This window comes from Gavialis gangeticus, unplaced genomic scaffold (genome assembly GCF_001723915.1).
Source record: "Gavialis gangeticus isolate Ggan-Ray unplaced genomic scaffold, GavGan_comp1, whole genome shotgun sequence".
In the NCBI taxonomy this organism is placed as follows: Eukaryota; Metazoa; Chordata; order Crocodylia; family Gavialidae; genus Gavialis; species Gavialis gangeticus.
In genome coordinates, this window is record NW_017728992.1 from 90,848,191 (window position 1) to 90,862,463 (window position 14,273).

Sequence of the window (14,273 nt, forward strand, 5' to 3'; positions counted from 1 at the left end):
CATTTTTACTGCTGCAGAACAAGTGTGCAAGAACATAAAGATGCAATAATATAAAGATTTTAGTGTAAAAAACTATTTGTTCAGAAGTCTCTCTACTGTAAAACTGAGGGCCTTATTCACAGTAATTCTGGGCATCTCTTGGAGCTCTTAACATCTGGATTGCACATGAACTTCTGAAACAGGGGGTAGGGAGGAGCCCCGAGGAGCAGGGAAGAACAGTATGGAAGAGGGCAGGATTTGGGCAGCTCACAGTGCAACGTGCAACAAAGGCCCTGAGACAACTTCTGCTCATCCCAAAGTATTGGGGAAACCAAATTACCCCTGCAGCTATTCAGATCTGTAGTTTTGGTGATGGTAAAACTACCATATTTAGTCAAATACAAGTCAAGGTTCCCCCCCCCCGCCCCCAATCGGTATGGTGGTGCAGGGGAAGCCCTTCATCTTGTATTTGCATAAATGGAAATCTCACTAAATATTAAGATGGTCAAACAGTTAAAAAAAAAAATTGTGATTAGTTGTGCAATAAAAAAAATGAGTCAAAATTAATCTTAATTTTAATCACACCCCTAAAAACCCAAAATTACGTGCAGAAAAACTCAAACTTATGCAAAATTATGAAGGTACTCTGTATGGTTGGGGGATGGGTGTAGGGTGTGTGAGAGGGAATTTGGGAGGGTGTGGGAGGCTGTGGGGGTGTGTGTGTGTGGGGGGGGTTGGATTCTGAGGAGAGAGGGTGCCTGCAGGGGCGGCAGGGTCTGGAGCCTGGGGAGGGGGGATCCCTGTAAGCCCTGGCAGGATGCCCAATCTGAACAGAGTCTCTGCCATACTGCCCTGGGCCTGAGCACGGCCCCAGCAGTGATGGGCTCACCCCACCCTTGACCCAGCAGTGCTGGACACGGACAGTCCAGGTGGAGAGCAGCTGCTCCAGCCCCAGCCCTGGCCTTCCCCATTTACTTGCTCAGTGGGTCCCAAGTGGTTCCAACCTATCGCAAGCCTTAGAGTGCCAGGCAGCTCTGCCACAGCCCAGCACTGCCTTCTGCAAACCCCCGGCACTGCTAGCCCAGCCGCTCAGGGCCCTGGATGAGGGTTGTAGGTGGGTGGCTGGGCATGCCCCTGGCCACGCCTCAGAGACCCGCAGGCCTGGAGGTGGCTCGTGCTGGAGCTCCCAGGCGGTTCCAACCCTCCCTAAGCCCGAGCCATGGGGGGCTGAGGGTGCCAGGCAGCCCTGCCATGGCTCAGCGCCACCTTCCCTGAACTCCAGGGCTGCCAGCCCAGGTGGCCAGGCTCCTGGATGGGGGTTGTGGGTGTGAACCCTTCCATCCTGATATAATAAACTGGTGGCTGCCACGCCCACAGACTCTTCAAAGAGGTCTAACATACTCCCCATTTCCTCAAAATTGCAGCTGTGTGAAATCAAGTGATACATGCTGCTTCCCCTCTACCTCTGTTACCACCTTGCGTATCATGCTTACATATTTCATATAGGTGAACAATCCAAGTCCAGTAGCCCCCATCCTCCTATCTCTCTTGCTTTGCACAGTTTAGCTGTGGCCAACCTTTCTCTTTTGGCATTCCAGAAAACCCACACATTTCCCTCTGTACTTCTGCTACCTGATACCAGGTTGGTGGAAACATAATTCCCATATATAGAATAATCAACAGTAACACAGCCTTAACTGCCGCCATTTTTCCAGCAAAGGACAGTGTCCTTCTGGACTATAACCAAAGTATTTGCCGTAGCCTTGCCATCAACTTTTCCCATGCTGTATTTCCTTTCCCTTTGGCATCCATCAGAATCCCTAGCACTCCAATTTCTCTCTTATTTGAAAACCCAACTTCTTGAAGTCCCTCCAGGTCCCCACTCCCATTATCATGCTTTTCCATCTTAGTTTAACCCCATCGCTTCTCCATACTCTGCTGGTATGCTTTAGCACCCTTTCCATCAGAAGTTCATCTCTAAGTACTACATTTATATCATCCCTGTATAGTATGCATTTGACCTCACCCTCTCCCTAGTATCTTTACTCTGCTTATGACCTTGCCTTCTTATTCTTGTGCCAATGCTTCCATGTCACTTGAATAGTAGGGGCAATAGGGGGCACCCTTGTCTCACCCAGTATGGATTTTAAAGGCCCCACTTTGATGTCCATTAATTTGGACTTGACTCTCCACTGTTCTATACAATAACCTTATTCAACATATAAACATCTCTGGGAACCCCAGTTTTCCTAGCACCTCAATTATATAATTATGATCCACTCTGTCAGATGCTTTTTCTAAATCTAGGTTTGCTATACCGGTGTTTGTCTTCCTCTCTTGGAAATGGAACAGTGCATCTCTGATCACTGTGGAGATCCTTCTACCTGGTACTGAGCATACTTGGTTGTTGCTTTCTTGAGGTTCTCTCTCATCCTCAAAGCCAGGGTCTTAGCCATTAACTTATAGTCCATATTAAGGAACGTAATTGGTTTTTCAGGAGTTCCTTCTCCCCTTTTCTGAAGAGTAAGATCACAATGTCTCGTGTAAAATCTTTCCCTGCTTCTCCCGATTCCACCATTTCCTCAGAAAATCCACTATATCCTCCCTACCCAATGCCCATAACTTCTCATAAAATTCCATAGGCAGGTCATCTGCTCCTGGTGATTTCCTTCTTTTAAAGGTTTTTAAACACTCCTCCATGCCCTTAAGCTTATCTCTTCTTCTATCTTCTTTTCTTCCTCTACTTTCTCTTCAATCTCTTCCAAGAAATCCTTCTTCTTATTCCCATCTGTTTCCTTCTTCTGGTATAGCTCTTTGTAAAATCTCCTTGTCGCCTCCAACATCTCTTGTTTTTCCACCTGAGCATCACCTTCTTCCCACACTGCTTTAAGCTCTCCTTTTGACGCCTTCACTCTGACTGAAAAGTATCCAGACCACTCATTTTCTCCCACTCAGGGTACTTGTGCTAAGAACATTTTCTCCCTCATCTTTCTTTTAAACCAGGTTTCTAGCTCTTGCCTTGTTTCTTCTAGCTTTTCTCATACCCATCTTCCTTCTGTGGCTTCCCTTAGCAGCTCCTGCATCTTTCTTTTCCACTCTCTTGACTCTTTCATTCTTTTTCCAACGCATGTTCAACCTTCCTCCCTGAAGAATTTCCCCGTCCTCTTCTTCACTATTATTCACTATTCCCTAGTACTCCCAAAATATTTCTTCAGTGTTTTGCACCCATCATACTTTGTCCTGTATGCTATGCTCACGTATCTCTCTTCATCATGTAACAGCTGCACATTTAACTTCTGCAGTCCCTTCCCTCTCATGGGGCTCTTACCAAGACTCACTTCCACCTTCAGCACCTGGTGATTGCTAAAAGCCACACATATGATTTCTTTCTTCCTTATCCTTATTTCTTTTGATACAAATGCAAACTCAGTTACTGAGTTTTTTTCACTAGAACAGACCGATCTGTAGCCAGATTATGTTTGCCCTTACTTGGTTCAACATTGGTTCAATCTGTTCCCATCTTTTGCGTGTTAAGTTGCTCCTGATGTTAGGCAAAACTATTGTCAGTGCCATTTATGTTTGTTTTAAAATGAGTGCGTCTGTCCCTTTAAGGTTTGTCTATGCTACTACTCAGGGTGGTCCACTCTAGCTCCTTCACTCCCATTCCTGCAACCTGTTCAATTGGCTGGATTGCTTTTGCATTTAGGAAGGCTTGCATATTCTCACCTCCCCACCACTTCCCAACTTTTGGTCTCCACTCTGGGTTGAAGCTTAGAGGCATTAACAGCAGGAAACTGCTTTCCAGCTCTTCCTCTAACTCACCTGCCTCATTATCAGGCTTCTTGTTCCTGGTCTTCAGCCCATGTTTTCTTTCTTTTCCTGGCTCCCAGTTGCTGCACACACTCCTGGGGGAGTCATGGAGGTTGGGACATGCCCCTACACTTGTACACAGGGCAGGAGCAAATACAGACTGTCAGCCACAGGCTCAGGGCTCCCTGCCCTGCTGGGAGGCCTCCAAGGCCCAGTGGGTAAAATCCAGTGTGGGAGGATAGAGTGGGGTGGGGAGAATCAGTGATGTCGCTAGCAGCCCTAAGCCAGCCACACTGCTGTGGCAAGGTGCCCCCTGCCCACCTGGCAGCAGCAGGGGACACAACTCTGTGCCAGGGGGCACCCTGCCATGGTGGCAAGGTCAGTGTGGGGCTCCCAGTGCTGGCACTAATCCCCCCCGAGTCTTCTCTTCTGCAGACTAAATAAGCCCACAGTTCCCTCAGGAGTCATGTGCTCCAGTCCCCTAACCATTTTCACTGCCCTACGTTGGAGTCTCTCCAATTTGTCCACATGCTTTCTGTAGTGGAGGGCCCAAAACTGGACACAGTACACCAGATGTGGCCTTACCAGTACACAAAAGAGGGAAATAATCACTTCCCTTGATCTGCTGTCAACACACCTACCAGTGCAGCCCAGTATGCCATTAGCCTTCTTGGTAACAAGCGCACTCTTGGCTCATATTCACCTTATTGTCCACTATAACTCCCAGACCCTGTTCTGCAGAACTGCTGGAGCATTGGGTCCAGTCAATCAGCCCCCAGCCTGTATTGGTGCATGGGATTGTTTTGTCCTAAGTGCAGGACCTTGCACTTGTCCTTATTGAACCTCATGAGATTTCTTTTGGTCTAATGCTCCAATTTGTCTAGGTCTCTCTGAATCCTAACCCTACCCTCCAGCTTATCTACTACTTCCCCTCAGCTTGGTGTCTTCTGCAAACCTGCTAGTGGTGCACTTCATCCAGTCTTCTAGGTCACTGATGAAGATACTGAAAAAAACCCAGCCCCAGGACCAACTCCTGGGGCACTCCACTTGATACTAGCTGCCAATTAGACACTGAACCACTGATTATTATTCTATGAACCCAATGCTCCAGCCAGTTTTCTATTCATCTTAGTCCATTCATCCAGCCCCTACACTTCCTTAGCTTGCTTGCAACAATGTTATGGGAAACTGTATCAAAAGCCTTGCTAAAGTCAAGATATCCACCAGTCTCCCCGCATCTAGTCATCTCATCACAGGAGGCTATCAGGCTGGTCAGGCATGACTTGCCCTTGGTGAATCCATGCCAACTGTTCCTAATCACGTTTTTCTCCTTCAAGTGCTTAGAAATGGTTTCCTTGAGCACATTTCCAGTGACTGAGGTGAGGCTGACTGGAATGTAGTTCCCTGGATCCTCCTTTTTCCTCCTTTCTTAAATACAGGCACTATATTTGCCCTTTTCCAATCATCCAGGGCCTCTCCCAATGGCCATGAGTTTTCAAAGATGATGGCCAGTGGCTCTGCAGTTACATCAGCCAACTTCCTCAATACTCTTGGGTACATCCCTCATCCAGTCCCATGGACTGTATGCATCCAGCTTTTCTAAGCAGTCCCTGACTTGTTCTTTTGCCACAGTTGGCTGCTAACCTTCTCTCAAAACTCTGCTGCCAGGTGCGATGCCACATTATTTCTGTTGTGCTGCTTTTGAGTTTTCCCAGAGCAAGAAAAAAATTGAAAGATCTTTGATTACATGAAGAGATCTCTTCACTCATAGGTTACTCAGAATATCTGAATATGATTTTTATCTTAACTGCCACAATATTCACTTTGTGACTGATAATTAAAGCTAAAAAATTCTGTCCAAAGAATTTTTCTAAAAACTGTAAACATCAGAAAAAAGGAGGCTTATAATGAAAAATGTCCTCTTGATTATAACTAGTGCTGCTACCACCATGGTACAGTGAATATTAACTTTTTTTGAACTAGTATAAAATATTGAAGAATGTAGCAGCTTACATCATGTTAATACTTAGCTATTGCTTAATATTGTTATTACTGGTATTGGTTCAGGTTTAAATATTTAAGTACACAAAGAATATTTTCCTCTGTTCCAGCATTTTCAGTTGCATTTTGAAAATGTAATAGCTCATTTAGACTGTTTAACTTTGCAAGTAATCAACATTCCTGTCTTAATTATTTTAACTATTTTAGAATATACATGCTGGCTCATATCTTCTGAAGAAAGAATTTAACGTGCTGTTAGTATGTAGAACGCAGAATCCAAATAATTTGGTACTACTAGCTATCTATTTCTGTAGAGGAAAAAGGACTGCATCTTCTCCAAAAGCAAAGGTCAGTTAACACCTCTAAACACGCACAATAATCAGTGTCTGGAATTTTAATTGTCCAAATGGCAATTTATTTAAAATCTTTGTTACATTTAGCTTTATAAAACTGGACAAAAAGTAATTAGTTCAAGAGTTCTCTCAGAATGCTCAAAACTAATTTATAGAAATAATTAAAAGGTAATATTAAAAGTGATTTGTATTACAGCAACAATCAATATTTCACTTCACATTCTGAATCCTTTATGCTAATATTTTAATTATTTCCAGAGAATCCAAAAATTAATCCCTACATCATACTCCAATTACTACACATCATCTTTCAAGATACTCTCACTCCCATTATTCACCTAAACATGAATCTACAAATACCACTTCCATGTGCATTCTTCCATGTGACAGTTGAGTAGGTTTATATCATCACTATAGCCTGGCAAAATGGCATCCATATTCTATGATCCTCTGTGGCAGCAGAATGCCTTTTCTCTGCCAGCTGGAATAAAACCAGCTCTGCAAGTGACAGTAGGTTTCTGCTGCTACCCTGCAGCTGACAGAAGGCACTTGGAGATGTGCCCATGGTTTCTGCTGACTGTCACGGCCCCTTCAACAGCTGGTGTCTCCCAGAGTGCATTACATGCCCTGCTGGCACAGCCACTACAGTGAAGTCATGCAGTTCCGGCAAAAGGCATGCGGCTTTGTATGCAATGTGGTGGATTCCCTGTGGCGGCTGCTCAGTGAAGGCAGAAGCTTTGAAACCACAGACAAGCCCAAGGAAGAGCATTCTCAATTTGTTTCCTTTTTTCCCCCCAAAGCAGAAATAATGTATTTTTCAAAGTCTTCAGATCTATGAATTGCTGATACACAAAATTACATCTCTGACAGAACAATGATGTGCACTGCCTTGCTGTGTTAAAGACTGTACTCTCTGTTGCCTTAAATGCCTTTTAAAAAATTAAGTGGAAAAAAGTAAGAATAAATTGTTCCAAACAGGAAATCTATTATGGAAAGTTATTAATGAAACAAATACAAGTTAAAGTTGAAAAGGCTGGTGTATATTGGATGTCAGAAGCTAAGGATACTAAGCAGAGATTTTCCTGGGTTCCTACAGATATCACAAAATTGTCTCAGCAACAGACCAGAGTGTTAAGATAACAGGAAAAGGTCTTACATAAAGCCAGCGAATAACCTTTTTGAGAAGGCATTTCAATTGTAACCTTGGGACTATTAAATAATGAACTATTCCTTTAAAACGAACTATACAGCTAAAGAGTATAAGGGAAAATGATTAAAATAACTTTTTTTTTTATTTCACTTCTAAATTTGTTTTGAATATGGCTGACAGAAAACAACTTAGAGCAGAAGTATTCACTTTACATTAAATATGAATTACAGATTAAAATCAATGTCTACCAATTGTCTACCAATATCTTAACACTTTCAAGCCCAACTTTCAGCAGAACATGAGCTGCTGTACATGGAAGGGTTATACCTGGGCTTGGCAGCATTTCATTTTTATTTATAACTTCAACTGATAATATGGATGCTTATTTTCAAGTATTTATTTAGATTTTTTCAGTTTAAATTTTCAGAATTCTGTGAAATTAGGAGCATGGGGGCAGACAATTTATTAAATGACAGTATACTATTATTATAGTTCAGGTTAACCGCCCACTGATAAGCATAACTACTGTAGGACTGCCACCAGCTGAGCTGCCATCCGTCATGGCTCTGCTGGCCTGTAGTTCCCCCATTCACTTTGTCACTTCCTCTTCCTTTGTTCCCAGTCCCCTGGGATTTCAAGGAGCTGCAGTCCAAGCTACAGTCACAGTCTGGTTCTGTAAGACTGCTCCCTGTGTCATCACATACTCCATCAGCCATCATTTTCTTACAACCCCTTTCTATAAATTTTGATTAACAATGGAAATATTTTTTCATCAGCCTGCTAGTGTGAAGCAAAATCAATGTTTACCAACAGAAATAAAATCCCACTAAACCAGATTATAACACTGAAGGAAAACGCCTCCTCTAGCAGGAAGGAGAGGAAAATAGCAAGCACAGTCATATCTGAGAAACAGAGTACTGTGCAGCAGAGGGCAGAGCATGGCCGTACCTGGGTATCACCTTTGGAAAGCTGATAGAACTGTCAACACCAGCTACTCCCTTCTTCTTACACTCCATTAGCCCAACAGAGAAATTATGTCCACCCACTCACTGAAAGTCTTTAAGGGTTGTCATAATCTAGCCTAAAGTTTTAAAAGTGTAGTATAGGAAAACAACCATCATTGAATTAATTCCATTCTGCACAATTATAGAATAAAACCCCAACTGTTTCTAATCAGCTGACCCTATTTTTTCCCCAATCAAAAACAAACTTTTACAACTTTTGAAGTAGACTCACACTCAAATTGCACACAAATGCACATATTTTATTTGTAATAAGACTGAAAATCAACAAGTCAGCATCACTCAACAGTAACTTCTTTTGGTTTATGAAACTATATAAAAATGTATTTGTGTTTACTACACAGAGTTGTACTTTTTTCTGAAAGAATTGTGAAAATGCTCAGACTACTAATATAAAATACTGACAAAACATAAAATAAAATGTAGTAATCACAAATAGTAATACTATTATATGAAGATTTCATATAAAATGAAACATACATTAAACAACAAAAATAAATCCGTTTCTTTTACAACTAAATTATTCATGGCATTACAAGGCTTTAAAGTCTAAATATCTCTCTTGATCCTACACTGATAAAAGGTTTAAAGTTTAAAAAACTGTAAAATCTCTCTCAATTATATTTTAGGACTAACGCATCAAAATAGATTCACATTCATGTACAGAATTGGAATGCCTCAAATACTGTAAGCCAAATGAAACCATGTGAATTGTCATGTTCCATGTTCTTACAAAGTTAAACAAGCCCCAATGTAATTTAATGTAATTATTTATTATTATAAGTATTTTTACCTTTCTTGCAGTTGGTTTCTCCACCATCGTACTGTCACTGTCAGAATTTTCAATTTGAACTGCTTTTGTGGACCCAAATTTTGGCATTTTATATCTGTTCAGCTAGCTGTATCTTGCATCAGTGTACTCATCGTGTGTCTGCAAAAAGGGAAATACACAGATAAGCAAGGTTCATAATGTCATGCTAAAGGCAGTGTTTTTTTTGTAGGGCGCACTACCATTCAGCTGAATCACAGCAGGAAGAAAAGGTGGCTTTGCTCACACCTGACCTCCAATACCATATTAAAGCTCTATATCTGGCTTGAAGAACAGGAAGTCTAATACAGAAATATAGCTATTACAGTAGACAATGTGAAAAGAGAAATATTAATTCAACTGCTCAGAGACAGCTCCTCCCTCTAACTCGCACTTTTCACTGATGGCTGTAAATATCCTTGGGCATTCAACAGTCTTTATTATAAACGAAAGACCAGAGGCAAATCTAGGGCAGGTAAGGGTAGTGCACTTGCACCACCCTCTGGCTGTATGGCACATGGGGTTCCTGCCAGAGCTCTGCAGGCTGAGTTCACAAACTAAGAAAATTTGGCTCTCTGATGGAGCTCAGTATGCCCAGTGAGCTCTCTGAGCTCACAGGCTGATCAATCCAGGCCCAGCTGGAGCTCAGCAGGCACAGTGAGTTCTCTGAGCTTACTGGGCAGTCTGAGCTCTGGTAGTAACCATGCTAATCAGCCCATGAGCTCACACAGCAGCCAGTGCAGCACATTCAGCCAAGTGGGCATGTGATCACACTGCTCTTCTCTCCCCTCTTGGATCCTCACATGACAAAGCCACATAACTAGGGAATTAATTATTGAACTCGTGGAGAGAGAGAAAGTAATTTTCATGGCTTGGCTGTGGCCTGAAGAGCCGATTTTGCAGTCATATTGTGGCAGCCCTGCCCCTTGGCACTGACTGGTAGAGAGGCCCTGCCTCTTAGCGCTGATTGATGGAGAGGCCCCAGGGGGTGGAGGTGGCAGGAAGGATGAAGGAATAGCCGCCATCTTGACTGCTGGCTGCCTTTTATGCAACCCTATCCCTCAGTGCTAACTGGCAAAGAGGCACAAGGGGACAGCCAACTTGACTGCTGCCCTTCATGCTGCCCCATCAGCTGGGGTCCCTGTTAGGCTATGAGGCTGGGCCACAGAGGCAGCAAGAACCACTGGCTCTCACTGGGGAGCCAGCATTTTATTTTTATTAAATTTTTTTTGGTTGATTTCCTGGGAAGAGTGTTATTTTTTGCAACTATCATGGAGACCACCATTTTTCGCAGTTTGTACGAACAGCTTACTGCTACATTAGGGGAGTACATCAAGGGCTCAGTGAGCAGCTGTTCACCAGGGCACCCTTGGGGAAAACCAGGAGTAATAGCTACAAACTCCGGGAAGACCATTTCAGATTCAACATTAGGAAAAACATCTTTCCAGACTGGGAATAGGCTCCCTCCAGAGGTGGTACAATCACCTACTCTGGAAATCTTCAAGAAGAGACTGGATGGTAACCTTGCTGGGGTCACTTGACCCCAACTCTCTTTCCTGCTTGGTGCAAGGGGCTGGACACAATGATCTTCCAAGGTCCCTTGCATCCTTATAATCTATGAATCACAAAACTGCGATTTAAGCAGGTCCCTACTTATAACTTGGGCAATTATAGCTTCTCCCATTTTATAGATAACAGCAGTTGAACTAAAACCAATTCTGCCAGAGTTGTGAACCAATTGAGTTCTCTAGTACGGCTAACCCAAACCTCACCTTCCCAACACACTGCCTTTTAGAATGAGCATGTCAGATTTGTGCTTTGTGATCCTGTCTGTAAATACTGCTAAAATCAACACACTACATTTTCTCTTAATCTGCTCCCAAAAGCATAAAGGATGAAGTTGCCCCAACCACCGCTCAGTTCTGTTCCTGTTATTTCTCACAGAACCTAGAAAGTCATCCAAGAAGCTTCATTTCTAATACTCTACTTCTATATAACAAGGAATAGTTATGCTCTGCAAATTCCTCCTCCCAGTTACAAAAAAGTCTCTTAAAACATTCAGAAGTATACCACTATATACAAATGTAACAGCACTTTGACATAAAATTCCATTTTCCCTATTGCCTTTACCATTTTTTAAATTTGAAGGAGCCAAGCTGGACATGCTCTTGATGAGTAAAGTTATTTAGAGAGCAACCAGTAGAAGGCACTCATAACTTTCTTTACAATAAGAAGATTTTGTAATACTCCTGATACAGTAATGTGTCTTTACTTGTTAAAGAAAGTTTTTTCATCCTAGACCTCCTCTTCACTGCAAAGTTACCTCAAGGGTTGCCCATAACCAGAGGCCCAACCTGCACACAAAAAAATCTTCAAGCACAGGAATCAGCTACCTTAGGCCTAGAGGCTCAGTCCAACCCATTAAGAGACTTTATATGGCCTGCCAAACTGACCAAAAAAAAATCTTCTTCCATTTGTAAGTTTTCTGTAAGAATGCACTATCTACTGGAAGAAAATCCAACTGCTGTATCCAGCCTACCTTAGGACAAAGCTATATTAAATTTGGCCCCATTGGTGAAAGGCTGCCAACCCCTGCTCAGACATATTGGTGCTTTAACTTAAATTGGTTGGTTTGGTCAAGGGGCACAGGTTAAGAGTTTAAGTTACCACAGCTCAGCCATCTCTAACCCAGAGGTGAGCAATTATTTTGGGTAGAAGACCACTTACAGAGTTTTGGTGAGCTGTTGTGAACCGGGTTAGCACCCACACCCCCCACTCAAAACAGCTCACCAAAACTCCCTAAGTGGTAGATTGTTAGACAGTTCCGAGCGCTGGACCAAGTGGGCGGACAGGGTCTCCCTGGAGACCAGATTGGGACCCCTACAGACAGGGCATCCTTGGCCAGGTGGGTGGAATAGGGCCACAGGCTGGAAGGGAGTTAAGTCCAACAGTGAGATGAGCAGGCAGAGCCAGGGCCTGGATCACAGTAGTTACAGCACACGGCCAGGGCAAAGCCACAGTCAGTTTCCTGCACAATGGATTGCAACCAACTTAACCGAGGAGGGGGACAAAGCATACACCCGTGGACCCAGCCCCTGCTGCCCCCACCCTAGCACACGTGCACACAGGTAGCTCCAGTGCAGTGGGGCTGTAGAGTGGCACAACCTGGCAGTGTGGGGCAGCCCTAACAGATTGTACCCTCCAGTGGTCCCATCCCATGTACCTGGTTAAACGTGGCCTGCCTACGCAGGTCCCAGGCCCATCTCCACTATCAGGAGAGAGCCACTTCTGGCAGTGGGTGTGGAGTGGACAGGCTGGAGTGCTCAGGCAGCAAGGCTGGGTCCAGCATCAGTGGTGACACAGCAGTGGCAGCAACAGAAGGAGCCACTGCCACCAGGGCTGCTGGGAAGCAGAGTCTGGCTGCCGTGCTGCCCCAGCCCTGCTGTGCACCCAAGGGCAGCAGGACCAGCTGCCCATGCCACAGCCCAGACTGCCACCCCAGAACTGGGCCAAGCGGGGCCAAGAAACCCCACACTGCCTGCCCCATTACTGCCTGCCTTATCACCTCTCCCCCCTCACCTTTTGCAGTAGTAAGAGGGACAGATATAAGAAGATCCTCCAATAACCAGATTCCATACATGGAAAATTACATTAAAAAATGATATACTTTCCATGTACAGAATCTAATTATTGGGAAGTCACCTTAAATTCAAGGTCATCTTGTATTTGGAGTAAATGCAGTAATAAGTTAGACAAGTAGCGATATGGGAAGGTTAGGTAGGGATGATCCTGCCTGTGGCAGGAGACTGGACTAGATGACCTCCAGAAGTCTCTTTTCTACGATTGTATAATTTTTCCCTCTGCATCTTTTTCAAGGCTTATAAATGGGCCAGTCCTAACCCAAGTGGTCTCCAAACTTTTTTGATCGTGCACCCCATCAGTAAAAAATTTTTGATCACGCACCCCCAATATATGTATATTTATATAAATATAAATAGAAGTTCTAATATTTTCTTCCTGTACCCCAATGGATCATCTTGTGCACCCCCTGGGGTGCGCGCAGCCCACTTTGGAGACCACTGGTCTAGCAGATCTATTACAAGTTGAGTTACCTCACTGTTCTACCATGAGGTCTGTGGATCAGATATGCATTAAAACCTGTAAATCCATCATTCCTTGGGCCATACCAGCAGGGGCTGACACAAGGCCATGTGCTGCATCCTCCACTGTGCTGTACCACATGTACAGGCAGCCACTGTACTGCACAGGCAGGTGGCACAGCCCACTATACTGCACACACAGATACCCTCCCACCCTCAGCTGCCTCACTGTACAGTGCAACAGGCTCCCACAGCACCATTTGCTGCTTCTGGGGTGGAAGCAGGAAGCAAAAGGTTGGGGAGGGGGAAACTTTGTGATCCGGGCTGCAGCAATAGCCTGAGCAACACGGGAAGTGGCAAGCAGGTAGAAGCTGGGGGACTGCACATTAATTCCTTGCACTGCAACCTGCCAGTTAGAAAACAAAAGAAGCCTTTGATACCATTTTCACACATCCTTCTCTTTCAGCAACCATTTGGAAACATTTAGGACACATGCTCCTGGAGAGGGAAGGGGAGTGCTTTAATTAGGAGTAGCTCCAAGAGCAAAGTGCCCACAGCATCTCAGGCATCTCCACATTTAAAAATGGTGACAGGGACACTTTATTTAAGGCTCACTGAATGAGCTTTAGACAAAGTGCTTCCTCTGCCATTTTTAAGCGCAGGGACCCTGATATACGAGATGCAGGAGGCTGCCGGAGCATGGTAATTTCCATGCTCCAGCAGACTCGATAAACTGAGTCTGCTCAGACACGCTGTAATTACAGCACGTGGGAGCAGCCTCGCTGCTCGTGTATAGGTGCCCTTAATGTTGTCAACTTTATCTCTGTCTGCAGTTGGTTGTGTTTGTTCACTGATGAGGCATGGCCCCATATGCTACCCACAGTGATCTGTATCACTAAGGGTACTGGGAAAGCTGCAATCTTGCCTGGGCCCAATTTTGCAGATATACAAGGGGTCCTTGTACCTGTCCAGATATACCTGCCTTTTATATTAGGAGGACCCCAATTTGGTATCTTAACTAGAGTGAAATGGGAAAAGTGGGCAAGGTTT

At 44.1% G+C, this 14,273-nt stretch overlaps 1 protein-coding gene across 1 annotated transcript in view; it reads right to left on the minus strand.

Moving 5' to 3' along the window:
- The window catches only part of ANKRD12 (ankyrin repeat domain 12), a 138,455-nt gene extending 129,183 nt beyond the window's left edge, over window positions 1-9,272 (minus strand). The window contains exon 1 of the mRNA XM_019525437.1: window positions 9,109-9,272. Within this exon, the coding sequence (XP_019380982.1) occupies window positions 9,109-9,195 (87 nt within the window). The 5' untranslated portion in view covers window positions 9,196-9,272. The remainder of the gene's footprint in view (window positions 1-9,108) is intronic.
- Window positions 9,273-14,273: the final 5,001 nt, after the last annotated feature.